At 41.8% G+C, this 19206-nt stretch overlaps 1 protein-coding gene across 1 annotated transcript in view; it reads left to right on the forward strand.

The window, feature by feature from the left end:
- Window positions 1–19206, forward strand: part of igsf9ba (immunoglobulin superfamily, member 9Ba) — a gene marked incomplete at both ends in the record, with an annotated part of 62027 nt that overhangs the window by 12716 nt on the left and 30105 nt on the right. The window contains 2 exons of the mRNA XM_079514445.1: window positions 5585–5785; window positions 12154–12300. Of these exons, the coding sequence (XP_079370571.1) occupies window positions 5585–5785; window positions 12154–12300 (348 nt within the window). The remainder of the gene's footprint in view (window positions 1–5584; window positions 5786–12153; window positions 12301–19206) is intronic.

The raw sequence follows: 19206 nt of genomic DNA on the forward strand, positions 1-19206 counted from the left end.
ATAAATAAATATTGTTCTGTAGGCTATAATAATCATCAACAATTATGCGAAATGCGTCATAGTACCCTTTTAACTTTAACTCCTGCTGACATGTGTTGAATTGACGCTCACCTCAAAACACACTCCCCCCATTTATTTTGCGGACCACTCACCCCCAGCCGGTCTAGTATTCGTTTTACTGGGGTTAAGGTTAGGAATAAGTTTAGGGTTTAACCTCAGTAAAACTGTGACTAGGCATAGTTTTGACATGACAAACATGACACCTCCATATAATGGTCACGCCTCATGAAATCACACCTCCATATATGGTCACGCCTCCATATATGGCCACTACTCGTGGCATCACACCTTGTGACACGTCACACCACCATATATGGCCATCTCCATATATGAAGATCACAACACTGTCCTCATCTAACCCTGGATAATCATACATGGAGAAGACTGGATCATCACCTATAGTTCTGCATATATGGAGCCGGCCAGCAACTCTACATCTGACCTCAAACCCTTAGATCTCCATATATGGAGCTGACCTGTTCTGACATTCCATATGTTGATCTCCCCCACCTGTCCTTCCTGTTCTGACATTCCATAATTATGTTGATCTGACCTCATCAAACCCTGTACACTCAAGACACGCTCCATATATGGCCAGTATAGAATTCATTCCATATGTTCATCTGACCCCCATGCCAAAGCGCCAGCGCTCGTTTACCATTTTGCGTTTACTATGTTGGTGTGTTGGCCTTCTGCAGCCTACCAAGCTGTAGATTTTGAACATTTATTTCTTGTATTGAAGATTATGAATCTGTATTATTAGTGCTGTGGGAACCAACACACGGGCACCGGTCACGAGGACGTCCTACATTAACATATGTGGATGTACTCAAGCACCAAAGCACCAACGAGCTGGCCAGATGTATGGAGAACTGGGATGACTGGAAGCAACGATGGAGGGCTCGTCTGAGGACATCCTAGAGAGAAAGATAGATTGAAGATGTATTTTTTTCACTGGCACTAAAGGGGGAAATAAAAACGACAAAAACTAAATAAATATATATCGGTATCGGCCAAGAATTTCCATATCGGTGCATCCCTAGTAATAACTTGGTTAGGTTTTGGCACGCAACTGTGGTTGCGTTTAGGAATAAGGTTAGGTTTATGCATAGTTTTACTGGTTATGTCTTATGTTTAGGAATAGCTGGTGGCCACCATTCCGAGGTCGCCAGATTTGACCCGGGCGAGCGCTCTTGCATGTATTCCTCCTATTGACTAGGTGAGTCGCAAAAAAAGTAAGGTGTGTCATCATAATGAATTTACTTACTGTATACCACGTAATGAAGAATTATCCCCCGAGCTTGCATTGTGCTTCTGTTTGCTACATTAACTGTCTGATTTAGTCCATTTTGTTACCCAGTAAGAATTTGTGATCATCGCTGCAGTAAATCTCTGTGCATGATAGATAAAACATATTGGTCTCCTGGATTTATGGTACAGTATGTCTGATTTATGCAGGGCTTACCCGACAGATTTCTGCGTGAGCTCGTTTGTCTCTCCTTCAGTTCCTTCGGTCTGTGTCCACGTTGTATACAAGTTGTTTTACAAGCACAGTAGGTCATTACTGTACCTAGAATTGTCATTATCTCGTAGGTGCATTGATAACTTTTAACCATTTATTTCATGTTGAAAGGTTTCAGCCTAGGTAGAGGTAGATCAAGGAAGCCTGGACCATGATATGCACAGCTGGCATTTATGTGATGTTGAGACGGTAAATAATAAATATGTTCCTTCCAATGAGCACCGTAAACCCTAGTGGGTCACAGTGTCTCCATTAAGAAAATGAAAATGGCAAAAGCAGTGACCAGGAGCTTCTGCTGATTGCTCCCTCATGAGGAGGATCTCATAAAAGAATTATGGAGTTATTAGCCAAGCAGTATATTATCTGTAGTCTTTATATTACATTAGATCTGTCTAAGATGGCTCTCCATGCCACCAGATTCCAAAAATAATGAATGAAGTCTTGAACTAGTGAACCGCTGCAACTTTATTTTTATTGAAGAAAAAACAGACAAAAAAACAAAAACCAAAAGACAAGACAGGAAAAAAAGAACAAAAAGAGGAAGACAAAAACAAAAAAAACAAAAGACAAAGCTGCATTTTTCATATTACAAGATACATTCATTTAAATCCTATTGCATTATCGCTAGGCTGAGAGAAGAGATCCCACTTTTCCCACATTTTATAGAACTTATCCTTTTGTAGTCTAAGTATGAATGTTAGTTTTTCCATAACATACAGTTCCTCAGTAATGTCCATCCAATGTTCTTTCGTTGGTGGGTCAACCGCTGCAACTTTAAAGCTGTGTTGTGTGATATTCGCAATTATCAGAAGGTCTGCCCTGAAATAATATGCACTGTTAGAAAGTTTAATTGAGACACAACCATGCCAACCAATATGTGCATCTGTTGGCCATGTTGTTTTTTACCCCTTTTTTATAAAGCTTGTTGTCTAAATGCAGCTTGACTCTAAGCTTCTCTTAAGACTCTGTGCTCTACTGCCCAAGCTCCTGCCAGATTTGTTGAAACACAGTGGTCCTTGACTCCTTCCCTTCGCATTTTAAAATGTGTCCTGTACACCTATGCCTCCAGCACAAGATGATTTGTAATACTGCATTTTGGCTATGATCTGTATACATGTTTAAACACTATAAACTACTGAAAACGGAACCAGCCTAAATAGTCAGTCTTGCTTTAGCTGACTTAAATCTAATTTAGACTCCATTGCATGACAGTGTCACATGCCAAAAGCATTTTTAGCGTGACAATCTGATATCTTCAGCTAGCAAGTAGCAACGCCATTGTGTGATGTAGTATAAATTTAGGTTTAGTGATAGACAGGGAGCCTGCAGGGTAGATACTGCAGGAAAGGGGTAGGAGCCTTATTTTTGAGGGGTGCTAGCCCCTCCTATGTCCAGCTTTGAGGGTTTGTGCACACACAAACATTGAATGCCATTGACAATGAATGGCCAGCTTTGAGTGCTTGTGTAAACACAAACATAAAAGACAGAGCTCTAAAAATTCTTCCCTACAGAAACAAATATGTGCATCATTCTCCTGTAGGTGTGCAGAATGATTAGCTGTCTTAATTAGACTGGAGAAATTAACTCATGTATCGACTTTTTCTTCCTCACCACGACAGCCATTATGGTAAACACAGGTGTATGTTTTCCATTCCATTTATTATACTAGTATTACCTTTCCAGTGAGCCAAATAGCAGCACCTGAATGGAACAGAACCTTAACCCAGCCAGGCCGGACTGGCCGGGTGGGGATTATGTTCTCTCCTGTGAGTCTGTCTATGAGCAGCTAAAACTGTAGGGAATCTTTTTCATCGGTGGCGATATAAAGATTGAATGGACAAAAAATAAATGAATAAATTGTAGTCGCGTGATCAAGATGTATGAGTCAGGTGTTTCCATCTGCTGTTAGCAGAATCTGTCTTGGGAGGTTAGTTAGGAGTTCCTCATAGACCGGCTGCTTCTTCATGATTAGTTCTGATTCTGGGGACATAACCTGAGAGGTCTGGATGGTTCATGATGAAGTAAGATCAGAAATGTTCTACAAGGAGATCTACAAGTGCACACTGTGTCACTGTGCAACTCTTGAGCTTGTAGATTGGCAATTTTCAAATAGCCAAAGTACTGTAAAGGCCTAAGTGGTCCATGACTATGGAGAAAATGTTACGAAATCTAAAAATGGTCTGCGTTTATATGTTACATGGCCGAAGCTATAAATGGATAATGACATATATTTACGGCAGTATGGTCCTTTAAGAATGTATGTTGCTCAAAGCCAGGTTAGAGATGCCAGCACGGCTGTAGTAATTCACGTTTCTCCTTATTCTCTTTATTGGAATAACTCAAAATATGTTATTTTTGTTACACAGCAGGCTCTACAATACAATGTGCAGTTTTAAAACATACAGACAATCCCACAGTGCCACTTCTGCTTACCAAAAGTTGAGTCACTGGGCGCTCGCATTCCACGCCGAGTCGGCGAGCCGGACCTCTTACCCATTTAAAGTATCCCCATATATTGGGGAGCTTTTCCAAATTCAATTCAGGTCAAGTTTTTAGGTTGCACGTGCACATGGTAGTTGATAGTCAACCACGTTTTGATTCTAGATGGAGAGCTGTGTAATCTAAAAGAAAATTCAGGTCAAGTTTTTAATGTGGGCAGCTCTTTGTAGTTTCCTGCTGGCTCATAAAGGCCTAAGTCTTCAGGGGTGTTCAATGGTCATGTGGTTCAGTGACTCATGCACGTGTATTTATTTGGTTTGGTCTTGGTTAGTAGAACTAAGCCATGGTTGATTTAGACACCAGGTTGAAAGTGGTTAAACTGGCGCAAAATTAAAAAAAAATCCCCTCATGCCATGTTCCTCTCTTTTCCACTTTCCACCCTGGTTGCCCCCTGGTAGTGCTGGTGCCCCCAGGGGCGGTGGGCTCCACTTTGAAAACCTCTGCCCTAGGGGGACAGCCTACGCGATCTACTACTCCTGGTGCCTATTGAAGTAGTCCTTACCGTAAAAATGTCCCATAATATGGGACATTTTTGCAAATGAATGCAAATGATGCCGTTAATGAAAGTGTTAAGTTATGCAGCTGGTGTTTCTCTTGAGTGACGCGTCAGCATGTCTCTTGATCCCTGAAGTGATTTCCCCCCTGGGCGAAGCTGGGTAGCCATGCTTGCGGTGACGGAGGAGATCGAGCCGGCTCAATGAGAGCGGGGGAGGCAGCTGGAGAAAATCCATTCCCAGAGTGAGCATTCTGCTGAGGCAGGTATGCCGACCTTTCAGTCATCAGATAGGTCAACGCTCGGCAGTGTGCCTGGACATCCATGGCCAAACGCCAGCCCTGGTAGCACTCATAGTAAAGCTCATCTGAGCGGGAGCCAGCTATGATCAATGGAACCCCTTGGCAGCTCATTTACAGTACAGTATGGTACAGCCACAAAGCATTCACCAACAGATGCTGGTGACAGACGACGACAGAAGAGACCATTTTGTTGAAGGATGAGGGAAGAGCATAAAGGGGAGAGTTTATCCACATATATAGGCTACAAGTTGGTCATTCTGTAATTGCGTCTGTGTGTCTTTAGCTAAATGGGCGTTTGGTTCGTTCTGCAGTAGCTTTATTGATGCCCCTCAATCTTCGCCCAGTTATCGTCTTTAAATTGTGCACTTGGCTGCAATGCGATTTTTCTCCTAGGTGTACAGGAATTGAGTGCAAACAGAATATGCGTCCATCTTGTCCTCTTACACATGAGAGACTACATGTACATACATGTATTGTATTCAAACATCCTCTTGTATTGTATCCCGGATAGGTGTTTCCTAGTAAAGAGATAGGCGTTGAACTTTATCACATTTTACTGAATTCAAATGTTTGCTTAATGTTTTATGTAAAGCACATGGGACTATAGTTGTTGAAATGTGCCATAGAAATAAACTTGCCTTACAGGTTTTCAGAAGCTGTTCAATGCTCAAGGACTTGACGAATCCACTCCTTCTGTCTCCTCTCAAGGTGCCCACGGAGTGAGAGAGGAGCCCCGGTTTGTGACAGCTCGCTCCGGAGAGAGCGTGATCCTGGGGTGCGACGTATCCCCTCCCCTGGACAGCAGCCAGCAGCCCCCTTACGTGGTGGAGTGGTTCAAGTTTGGAGTGCCTATCCCGTTCTTCATCAACTTCCGCTTCTACCCTCCTCATGTGGACCCAGAGTACACTGGTAAGTTGTAACAGCCCCCGGGAAAGGCCATTAGTTCAAAGGTACGACAGTTTAATAAGGCAGCCTGGGAAATTAACCCCAACATCCCTATTCTGGGAGAACATTAGACAATAATTGCTGATCTACAAGCTCAAACGGGTGAATAATTTTAATAAATAATAATAATAATTTTATATATATAGATTTTTTTCACCTCACCTATTTTCCCTCGAAGTATGAACCATTTTGGCATTTTCTTGACTTGCAGTTGACTTGCAGTTGGCATCCAGAGCCATTAAAGGACTACTGTAGACTTATCTAAGGCAAGCTACAGGTAATTCTATAGAATATATAGAAATACCCCACTCAAATTGTACTGCCACTGTGTACTGTACATACTGTACATGTTCTGCTACACTCCTACACACTCAGTGTCACTCACAGTGACAAATACATACATTGCAGCACAGGACACATGTGGAGCAAATGAATGAAATTGTGCCTCCCCACAGAGTCGTGGTTCTCATCTGCAAATGGGTGCCTAATGTTGATGCCCTATGGCAGCTGAATGGTGAAACACACTTATTTTTGAGGGGCACTAGCCCCTCCTATGCCCAGCTGTGTGTGTGCGTGTGTACCCCATAGCGATGATTTGATTGGCTGGGAGCTTAAAAAGTGAAGATAAAAAGTCAGGACAGAAAAAAAAGCGATTAGCCGGAATGTGATGACGTATGATGATGTATGTATGATGATAAGAGCGCCCCTCACTTCACACAAGAGTGCTCTTTTTCCTCTCTTCATGACATTTACATTACATTAACAATTATTGGAGGGAGACAATAGACTGCCAATGTTACCACATTATACATTAAATAAAGCCATAATTCTAGTATATAAAAAAAATACGAAATTGTGCATTGCCACGTAATTGTCCCCAAAGATTGAGCATCATTGCCGTAAGGGACTATTTATACACTAGGCACTTACCACTGGATAAGAGAATCGTTTTCTTCTGACATTTCTGCAATTTCTTTGATAAGCTGCCAAAAAGCTGTTGGATTTATTCCTGCTCACACTCCACCGATGGAATCCAAAAGCCTGTTGTGATGCGGCCTGGGAATATACTGTAAAGTAAAGTTACGCCATTGTAATACGAATGTCACTATAACTTCTAATAAGTACAGCACAACTTTGCATCCCCACCGCCAATATAAACTGACTGCAAAAATAACCTTAATAATAGAGAAAATATATCATAAATTAATACTGAACACCAGATATAATCATTAAGGAAAGTTTATGCATGTACTAAGTGTACTATGTAAACGCTTAATTTCCATTTTCCATTTTTTCAGTTGGGACCCCCCAAAACAATTTGGCGACCCCCCGAGGGGTCGCGACCCACGGGTTGAGAACCCCTGATGTAGCCTACTGTAGATAGTCTAGATACTGCATGTTCAACTTTTTGACGAAGATCATGTCTTACTGTGTTTGCTCTGAGACCCACTATTGAGGTATATTCCCAGTCTCATCGGACAGATGAAAGTGTATTCTGGGGATAGAATGCTAGTGCTGTGACAGCGTGATAATGGCTGACACTGGGCTGTAGTTTATGAGACACTCTATGAGCTGCTTAATGGGCCCATGTAGTCTCAGAGTTCATCCGGGCTGTTCCCATGAATTCTCATCTCCTGCATGATAAATAATTCATTCCAGTGAATAGAGTAAATGTACTATCATTCCCTTACACAGCTGCTGACATAAAGGGAATAGATGGACTGTAGTTTTTCTAAATATATTCATGGTGGAGAGACCTGCAGATTGCGTTTTACACTTTACATTGTGATTCTGCCATTCAACAATTGTTACGATCCCCCCCTCCCGCCACCCCAAAGTTACATACAGTAGCTTTTTTATACTAGAACATTTGAAAACATTTATAAACAATATAAACCATGAAAAGTTGAATCATACACTTCAATGCTGCCAGATAACGTCAGTCAGTCATGAAAATAATAATAATAACTAGAAATGATAGTCCAAGAGACATCTTCAGACACACTCCCGTGTATGAGTGCACCGCTGGCACGGAACGGGAGTGGCGGACAGGCGGTCACTGCGGGCGGTCAAAGAATTAACTCATTGCGGGAGCGGGCCGGAGTGGTCAGAAATCCAACTGGAGCGGGCAGGAATGGGATTAATAAAACACTCCCACGCAGGGCTCCAGTCCGGACACTCGCCTCTCTTCTCTCTCTCCCTCTCTCCCAGACAGTCCCAACAATGTTCATGAATCCAAGTAATAGTCCATGACGTACTGTATGCGGAAGTGCATTTTTAGATCATGCTGTATGGTCTATTTGTGGTGGTGATGCATCACGTACTGTACTTGGCCTATCCTATGATCTATGAACCGTGGTCCATAGATCAACATGCCGGATTGCTTAAATTGACAATGCATTGGGCGCTTGAAGTTATATATTTTGAAAAATGAGACGTAGCCTGCGGAGTTAGTTCAGTCAGACATACTCGAGGGGGTTCATGCCATGCTCAAAGGCGCATACTATACTAAAGGGGTTAACATGCTGCATTACTATTTGGGCGTATAAGTGTGTGCAAGTCCCTCACGTCATTCGCCGATGCGGCAGTCAGCTGACCAATTGAGCGGGCTACTTAAGCTCACTAGACTGCATGCTCTTCCTGCCTTCCTCTGCATATGGTTCCTGGTTGTATGTGATGTTTTCTCCCACCACCACCCCAGCACCACCGGTGGGCTCTGTTATTTATGCTCCCCATGGGGGTTTATTGTATATCTATCTCCCTGCTCTTTATGTTTTATGATGGTGTTCAATCGTGCCGAGCAGGGAGAAAATGCAGCAGAGCCGAACGCCAAGTCAAATATCATATGCACACTTGTATTCTCATTCTATAATAAATATTGGTTAAATCTATTCGTGAGTTGTCTGACTGAACTGCTAATTATTTCAAAGTAATAATCTCAAGTGTGCATGTCCAGTTGTCCACAGTAAGGTGGATTTGTTTAAACTTAATTGAATTGAAGGAATAGGGAGGGTCCAAACTTTTATCACTTTAAAAGATAAATATCTAAAAAACGACAACATTTCAAAGTAAAAAGGTCAGGCCTGTGTGTCCACAGTAAGGTAATGTTTTTAAAGTGTGAATGGAGTCTCCTGGTGAAAGTTTAATATTTCGGAAACTACAAAACATTTCAAATACTATATAGAGATTCTGCACGATTCCACGGTAAGCTGAACATGTCAAAGTTTGAACGGAGTTTCTAAGTGAAAGCGTGTAGGACTAGTTAGGTGCCAAAGTTTTCTTCTTAAGAGAACTATACTGGTCTCGGTGCTGTTGCTGTATAGCCGACTAACCATAATTATAGGCTAGCCATATAATATCAAACACGGGATTAACACTACAATTTCTCTAAAAAAAACCTTCCCTTCCCTTTCCCTGGGACTTATTCAAATGACCCCCAGTGAGTCAAGGGACTCACTACTGGAGTGATTCTTTGCATGCCCCAAATATGCCAGTTTCCCCCATCTCTTGACATCATTATACAGTATCAAATGACGCTTCCATAAATACTCATACGGTATACTTCCTCAGCAGAAAATTGTTTGCGTCTGTGGAAATTGTCTACATCGGGCCTATAGACGTCTAAGAACAAAAATGAACTATAAATGTATGTAATTCATGGCTAGATGATGGAAATATGTCAGCATTCAGCATTCTTACCCAAGTAAAGAAGTAATAATTAAAGGGATAGTTCAGATTTTTTGAACTTAAGTTGTATGAAATACTTGCCATTAATATAGTGGTTGCAACTGTATTAATTGATTGCCTGAGTCCTGTGGTGGGAGTTCTGCTCTGGTTTTGGTGAAATATCAAGTAGTTCCGGTCATTTTGTGGGGGGCACTGGGGGCCACGCAGTAAAAGTAAATGAATCCACAAAACTAACGTCATTTGTATTGTTGACCTATTTCTAAAATATTAGTGCAACTTCCGTTCTTTTTTTACCCCTCTATCACACAGAACTATGTTTTTTGTGTCCATATCACTACGCCCAAAAAATAGTTCCATGTGATAGAGGGGTCAAAGTTGAACGAAAGTCGCGCTAATATTTTAGAAATAGGTCAACAATACAAATTACGTTCGTTTTGTGGATTCATTTACTTTTACTGCGTGGCCCCAGTGCCCCCCACAAAATGACCGGAACTACTTAATATTGACCAAAACCAGAGCAGAACTCCCACCATGGGACTCGGGCAATCAATTAATACAGTTGCAACCACTATATTAATGGCAAGTATTTCATACAACTTAAGTTAAAAAAATCTGAACTATCCCTTTAACTTAAATTTGGCTTTAGAGGTTTTAGTGTTAAATAAGTTGTTTCCAAAAAAGATTGTGTGTGAAATTTCCACTAACATTAGACTCATAAGTCAGTCTCTAGATTCTTTGTGATAAAATACACAATATTATGTATGCGTATGCTACAAACCAAAAGGGTTTGTAGCCCTTGAAAATACATCCCTTTAAATATGTACTGCTCTTATTTTACTGTGTTTTTTTTATATGATCTAAATGAGAGCATACAGATGATTGGTGGTTTCATGTTTTATTTTGACATTATGTTGTCTTCTATCAACTCTACGGCCTAAAAGTATTTTATCCTCTTTAAGTGTACCAGAATGTTGTCTTTCCATTTGACAGTTAAAATACTCCAATCCAGTGAAGTCTGTGATTTGAAGAATGTGTTAACTCTTCTGTTTTGACTATAGGGACCATCATGTTTTCCCCGGGGGACAGTCCGGATGTGGACACAGCACTGTTAACACTGTTTACAGCTGCACCTCTCTCGCTCCTTGACAAATAGGATCTGAGGTCGATCCCGGCTCTTCATGCCCCCGCCTACCCCGCTCAGCACTTCAACTCCCAGGCAAAAATAGACACGACTTTTTGAAGACAGGCTACCTTTTTACTGCAAGACTGCAGTCCCAACTCGTCTCTCATCCTCTTTGCTTTATTGATTTTCTGCTAACAAAAAAACGTTGGTTTTTTTCCCCAAGTATGGCAGCATTCCCAGGGTGAGGGTATCTATCTATTGCATCTATATACAGTTCTGGGAGAGCAATTCAGCCCACCTTCAACATCAATATATTTGCCTGACACTCTGACAGAAGTAACAGGCAATAGTACTTACAGGAAATCTTCACTTCAAAGTTTGAAAAAAATGCTCCATCTCAAAACACTTGTCAAGCAGAGCAGAAGCAAACTCTTCCATCTGTGGGGCTGTCAGGGCCAACCATGTGAGTAGGAGCAGCGGGTTGGAAACTTTGAGACAGACAGCTTAGCCATTGAGGATCTCACCGTGCCTGATTTCCTCAGCTTTCCTCTTGCTTTGTGAATTCTGCTTTTCAGAAGTCCAATTTATCCTGAGCCTCAAAGGAGAAAAAAGGACATCAGCAGCAGGGACATATCCTTGGCTTACAACCTATGGGGGACGATTATTCAGCGGCCCAGTCCTTCGCTCTGTGCGAAGCTCGCGCACGCGCGACATTTCCGCGGTTCTAGAGCAATTTGGTCCGGTTTTAGAGCGTTTTTTATCATTTAATTAGTAGGAACACTGGTACTGTAACTGAGATGAGAAGAGTCTGGGTTCAAAGTATGGGTGACAACAACGTCAAGAAGCCCATCCATGGCATGGTCTTGAGAAGAACATACTGGAAAATACACAGCTCAGCTGTAGGTGCCACATCCTACTAAGTAGGCTACACGGTCCGACCATGATGTGTGCAGTGTGCACTACTACTAGTAGAAAGTAGAAGAAAGCATTATTTTTTCGCCGGCATTATTGCTCTCCTCTCTCTATTTTCCACCATAACAAACACAGAACACACAGCGAGGGTGGGTGGGGGAGAGTGGGGGGGGGGGGGGGGGGACTTTTCTCATAGAGTTTAAGCCGCTTGCAGACTGCAGAGCGACTTCAGCAAGCCGGCTCCACTGTGGAGGACTGGGGAGGCCACATGGTTTAATGTTTCTCTTTAGTTCAATGTTTGTTTTGTAAACGCCATTGACAATGAAGGGAAAATGTACGTCATAATGTGGCTCATGTTGACAAGTCATTTGACAAGTTGACAAGTCATTTCTGTATAGTGTTATATTAGTAGTAGCAGTATTTGTTTTAGCATTTTATGTATGTCTTTAATTTAACAAATGTATTTAAGTCAAAGTAAATGAATGAATAACCACTGAATACCCAAGGAATGCCAGTAGCCGAGAGGAGTAGCGCTTCAACCACATAATCACCAATCTCCCCAATTGGCATTGTGTCTTCAGACCAGTGTTTCTGTTTGTCTTGTCTCCAGGTAGAGCCTCCCTGCATGGGAAGGCGTCTCTGCAGATTGACCCGGTGCGCTCTGAGGACCAGGGCTGGTATGAGTGCAGGGTCCTGATGTTGGAGCAACAGTACGACACCTTCCATAACGGCAGCTGGGTGCACCTCACAGTCAACGGTGAGTCCTCCACCCTGACCTGCAGTGGTGGAAAGCAACGAATACTACTACTGTACTACCGGTACATGTACTTAACCCATTCAGGCCTGACGTCGAAATAAAAAAAACGTTCGCTCTGAAAGAATATATATTCAAAGATTTGTGCCGCATTTTTACGATTTTTCAAAAATAGCAGACCTACAAGTTCATAGCGCGCCACTCGGTGGCGCGCTATGAGCTTGTAGATCTGCTATTTTTCAATAGCTAAAGTATAACATAATGCTTAGTTAAAACACCAAAAGGGGTTCCCGCCCAGAATGGGTTTAAAGCTATAATATGACACACATGCGTCCTCAGGTCTAAATGGGTTAAAGGTACAATTTTGAGGTACCTTTACTTAACTGGAGTATTTCCAGTTATTGTACTTTTTACTCCACTACAAAGTTTAGAAAACGTTAGTTACTAGTTGCTTTAGATTTGGATTATTATTACAAAACATACATTAACCACTTCATGCCTATATACATTTCAGCCATTTGAAAATAATCTGCTCTTATCAGATATTATACATAAACTTGTGAAATTGGACTCTGCATAATGAGTGTGCTTTTACGTAGTAAAAGTACAAAAGTAATTTTTGTATTCCAAGTAATTTTTTAATTCCAAACTTTTACTTGTAACAGAGTATTTCTATATTGCAGTATTGACACATTTACTTAAAGGAGAATTTCGGACTAGAAGGGTTTTTTGTAGTTGTTACGTCTCCACCAAAGAGGTCTAGGTGTTATTTTGTGCAAAAACGCATTATTGGCTATTTCCCCTACCTTAAGCCCTCAATTGGGCGTTGGGTGTTAGTGCTAATTCACTTATTTCCATTGAAATATGTAGTAAATTGTGCCGCTTGGGATACTATTTACATTATGAAGAGAGGATATATACAAAAAAAAAGATTTTCGAGCGATGGAAATAAGCCTGAAGTAAAAGACTGTCTTTCTGTCTGTCACACAATGCCCGATATTCTGCTTAACTTCCATGTTTGGAGAAAACTGCGTTCCATGCATTGTCTATGGTGAGGAGCAAGAAGAGACCTCGCTGTGGCAGGAGGTGTAGCCAGGAAAAAGTTGAGGATAGTTCAGCTTTTTGCTGAGATTTGCGTTGAGACAAGGCAGAGGTGACGTGGATGTTTGTGCCGTTTTGTCCACACCCATTTAGCTGAATAAACGCTCAGAGGAACACTGCTATCGATGTTGGTGTGAATTCGGCATTAATTAACTGTGTTGAAGAGTTTTGTCAGATGTCTATGCCATCACACTAGACCCTCTGTCTGTGGGGAGAAACAACCATTACATAAAAAGAGAATGTGTGACTGTGGTATTGACTCTCTGTCCCAGCTGGACCGTAACTGGCCTTTTGTCTATTGGCAATGGTTTATGGTGTTCTTGTCTTCAAGTGATTACCAGGAGAAAGATGCAATGAGTAGCCATTAGGATTTGTTTAAGATCATTCTTATAACTCCTTTATCAAATGCCAGCTGGGAAAAAAGAAAAAGAAAGACAGAAAGAAAGAAAGGGAGATGAGAAAATAATTGATTGTAGCCTGTTTAAAGCATTTCCATCAGGGATCGTCTGTGATAGTCTGAGAGCTATCAAAAAACATCAGGCAAAAAACACGCACCTTTGCATTTCCCGTTGAGATTCCTACACAGAAAAATCATCTGTGTTAATTTAACTCTGTAAAAATGGATGTGTAGTTGTGTGTCTCATCTATTCTGGGGCACCGACGCACTAAGCACTATGGGCTGCAATGACGCCTAGTCTGTATTTGATTTCCTCTGGCTCCTGAATCTGTTTTCGTTTGGGATAGTTTTTTTTTTTGTGGTTTTGTCCGGATACTTATGGACAGATATCATTTGAAGCTCCTCCATGCATCGTGCACTAGATGTAACTGAATCGCTTGGTTTACCAGGGTGTGAAGATGCAGAAAGGATGCAGGAAAGTATCTGCAGCTAATATGTCTGCCAATTGTTTAGATTAAACATTTTCAGACATTATTGCTTCCCTCTGCATTTCATACTTGGCTATTCTGTAACTGGATATCATGAGTGGATGAATATATTTTTTTCCCTTGCAGACATTTGAAAATAATAGCTCAGGCCAAAAGTAGTCAATGTCAATGAGACATCATCATAGCTAGATCTCTAACTTCAGATGGCTATAATAATGTGTTGCTGGAGCAGGAGGTTGTGAGCAGAATTCACACCCAAGGTATTTTTGGTCTGTTGAACTGAAGCTCATGCATATTCAGTCTGTGTGTGCGTGCGTACGTACGTACATACTGTATGGTTTGCAAAGGATGACGTAACAGCAATTCCAGTATTCTTACTTTTATGCACTTAAACAGCCTATCCTGCTTCATCATCACTGTAGAATAAATTATATACTGTGTGTGTGTGTGCGACTGAATGACTGCTCTATTTGCTAGGTTACACTCATCATGGTTCCTGCCAGTGAATGTCACCTGCACATAATTGGAGTTTGTGAACATCTCTGTGTGTGTGTGTGTGTGTGTGTGTGTGTGTGTGTGTGTGTGTGTGTGTGTGTGTGTGTGTGTGTGTGTGTGTGTGTGTGTGTGTGTGTGTGTGCGTGTGTGCGTGTGTGAATGTCTTCCTGTGAAGGCATACTACATCTCTGTAAGCTCCAATCTCATTGGTATTCAGTCTTAAATTTGACTATTCAAACCGTCTCTCTTTGCCTCCCCGATCCTCTTAGGCCTTTCTACAATGACTGAGCTGTATTGGTAATACATGAATTCATTACATCCCTCCATTTCATAATACAAACAATACGGTATGTAATGCTCATGATTAGTGTTTGTTTAATTTGTCTAGCTGCAGAGATGCATTGTGTCCACACAGCCAACCAATCGACACACTCGCGCACGCTGACATGTGTGCACGCAGTATAAACAGGTGTTCACCGTTTCCCTAAATATGGCGCATATGAACTTTTTTTTATGTTTGCTGAAGTGCTAAGATGCAAAGTAATCAGCAGCGGTTGTGTCTGTGACATCTGTGTGGGGGAACCCATATCTGGACTTCACATCACTGCCGTCCTCTAGTCTAAATGGTCCTCTGTGATGGAAAGCAGGTGCCATCATTGCCTGGCCTCCGCACAGACACTAAGGGGGGCCATTTCCTTTGGCTGCTCGTATCTGCACACACTCCTGCTTTGAGTTCCTGTTCGCGTGGCTTTAACCCATTCAGGCCTGACGTCGAAATAAAAAAAATAGCAGACCTACAAGTTCATAGCGCGCCACTCGGTGGCGCGCTATGAGCTTGTAGATCTGCTATTTTTCAATAGCTAAATTATAACATAATGTTTAAAACGCTAACGTGACATGGATGCGTTCCAGGTCTCAATGGGTTAACTTCCTGCCAAGCAGAGAGGGGATTCATGCCCACTCAGTGGCAGGTGTCAGATGGCAAGGCCGTGTGCCCAAAACGGACAGTAAGGCCACTCTCTGCAACCCCCCACAGCTTCTCCTGTCTATTCCTCCTCTGCTTTTGCAGCGTCTTTTCTCCTCATGTCGCCCTCCCCCTCCTCTCTTCCTCTCTGTGTGATGATCAGCAAGCTTTTCAATGGTTGGAAGACCAAAATTTGGACCAAAATAAACACAAACTTTCTTCATTTAATGAAGAAGTTTTTTTTTTCTGTCTGTTTAAGCTCGGGAAAGGACTTTCCTTTCCTTTCCTTTCCTTTCCTTTCCTTTCCTTTCCTTTCCTTTCCTTGTGTGGTACGGATAGACTCTACACTGCAGTGGTTCTCAAACAGTGGTTCTCAAACATCTTTCATGTATGTATTTGGAGCCCTATTTATATACCAGGGACCCCCATAAGAGAATATTTGTCAAGAGTTTTAACCCAGACTCAGGTCTGGGTTAAAAATCTTTTCAAAAAAACTTCAAATCTGTATTCAAAAATTACAAAACAATTATGTTGCTATATAGTTGTATAGCAACATCAGTACATAGCAACATCATCTTTTTATAGTAGCCTATATACTAGGGGTGGGCAACTTTGACGATGGAGAGGGCCACTATATTTCCATACTCACTCCAAGGGCCACTATATTTCCACACTCACTCCAGAGGGCCACTATATTTCCATACTCACTCCAGAGGGCCACTATATTTCCATACTCACTCCAGAGGGCCACTATATTTCCACACTCACTCCAGAGGGCCACTATATTTCCATACTCACTCCAGAGGGCCACTATATTTCCACACTCACTCCAGAGGGCCACTATATTTCCATACTCACTCCAGAGGGCCACTATATTTCCACACTCACTCCAGAGGGCCACATTGCATATACTGTCGAAGCAAAGATAGCCGATCTACAAGCTCAAAATGCGTCACAGTGCGACACGTTTTTGAGCTTGTAGGGTTAATCGGGTTAATTGTGTATTAACAAGGACCATTTCACCCATTTTCAATCTATCTTAAAATAAATGGTGATTCTTACTTTACAAATGCTCATTATAACATGACACCATTCTATATACTCAGAGAAGAAAGGCTGTAGTTTCTATTGGCTTGGAATCCCTATCTATGAGTTATTTGGTAGGCAGATAAGATTAGGCATTAAACAGTCATAGTCTGATGTAAGTAGGGTGTCAATTCAATGCTCACCTTACTTTTTGTGGAAGAATCTTTTGCGATGCACCGTACCTGTGAACCAACTCCCCTGTGACCTAACGCACTTGCTGTGAACGCTGCCTTGTACATTGATTGTGCAACATCACACAGATCACACACATTGCAAGTACATGTTATTTATAGGAGACAGAAAATAAAACCTGATGGCATTATGTAAGCAGATTGACGATGAACACAGCGATATACAGCGGAGAATCTGTGGTTGTCACTTAGAGGCAATAAAACAAGAGCAAATTAGTGGCCTACAGGTATGCATTTTAATGTGATAAATATTGTAAGAAACTAGCTGTTATCATCATATACACAAGATTCCACAGCAGAAATAGATAGATAAAGCAGGGCATGTGTTGTATTAGTGTATACCTTAATTTATATATACTGAGGTTTGAGTGATAAGGAGGGAGTGAAGGTGTATTATTGACATCTAGAAGTGCTAATTGGGTTCTTTTTTATTCTCTGACAGGTGCTTATGTGGAAATGTGGCAACACTCCCATCGGCTAGTCATGACCCACTTGTATAGTGATGATGCCTCTCTGTCTGAGACGAAATACATTGCCACCGTTTATAATCATAACGTTGCCGTCTTGAAATATTTAGAGCACCCGGCTCAGGAGACTTGCTGTCGTCGTTTCTTAACTTTAAATAGATAGCCAGGGAAATCCATATGGGTATTAGAATACCCCAAAACTGTAATATTTAGCTCTTTCAAAGTGTGATGGCTCTCATACTATACTGTATGTCTGTGGTTGGGAGCAAAATGGGAGCATGGAATGAAGGCTGGCACCCACACTGCCCATCCAGGCATCTACACAATAAAAGTCTATGGGCCCTATTTAGACAATCTATGTTGCGCACAGACTAAACGCAGTGTACGAAATGCATCAGGGGTGTGTCCGCCTCAGTTTTGCTAGTTAGAGAGTTATCTGGGCATTAAGCTCGGTGCTAGGCACAAAGGGGTGGTATTAAGCATCGGAATTAGTCATTAAGGGTGTGTTTTAGGCACAACATAAATTAGACCATTCAGAGTGTCTGCTTCTCCCATTCGATTTAATATACAGTAGGTCCAAGGCTAACATATTAGCCAGCTAACTGTACTCCATCCTGCTTTGTCACGGGTGCTAGCTATGTTCTTTTGATAAAAACTCTTCAGCTGCCTCGGGAGCTGAAGAGTAGCCGATTCCATTCATGGTTATTGAGAATCTGGCAGGGTGGTATAAATTGTAATCTAGACCTGGATGTCTCACGGTGTTTAGCGTTGCAGAGTTTAGCCTTCAATGGGCCACAAGCTGCGCAAAGTTTAGCAATCACTTGGGGCATGTCTGGGTGGATACAAACACTGGGACCCTTTATTTATACACCGTTTTCACATAGCACAATAAGAGGTACAGTATAGTGGAACATTTTAAAATCGTGTCATGTGAAAGCGGGCCTTGATCTTGTGTGGCGGAAGTTTTGGTGTTTGAAATTTTACATCTAGCTCCTAGTAATTCTTTCCGGGATGTACTGGTGGAATAAAAAAATCCCTTTAGTGAAAAGTACTGGTATAGCAAATCCTCACTATGCATTTGCAAGCTTTATGACGCATGCAGGAACCCATGCATGTCCCCCTGGTCTCACAAGATCCAGCACTTGATTCTTCGACACGTGTAGCCCGTGCAGGTTTATCCCGCAGTGGCTCACTTTATTATTGTGTCAGAATATTAAAAAGATCACCTGTAGAAAAGGAAAGTTTGTTTTGCTGCAAAGCTCCTGTGATCTTAGCTTAGTCCTAAAAAATATATCCTATGGAAGAAGTGATATGTTTTACAATTCTTCGTTGTCTGAACAAGCTTTGGTGCACGAGAAAGACTGTTAATAATTTATTTTAAGAATTCTTTTGAGCTTTTTTCTGTCTTTATTGGTAGACGGACAGGAAATAGGGAGAGAGAGATGGGGACTCGGGAGTGACACGCAGCAAAGGTCGTCGGGATCGGGAATCAAACCGGCGACACACTGTCAGACTGCATCAGCAGCCTAGGCGCCTAGACCGCTATCCTAGCCTTCCGGGCCCAGTATCTGCTCATTGACACTGTCAGGGGTTAGGTTACTATAGTAACCAGACACTGCACATATTAAAGGCCAATGTATACCCCGTCGTCAACAAGGTCATGTGCCAAAAATAGCAGATCTACAAGCTCAAAACGCTCAAAAAGTATAACTCGAGCTAT

This window comes from Electrona antarctica, assembly GCF_951216825.1.
Source record: "Electrona antarctica genome assembly, chromosome: 11".
Lineage (NCBI taxonomy): Eukaryota > Metazoa > Chordata > Actinopteri > Myctophiformes > Myctophidae > Electrona > Electrona antarctica.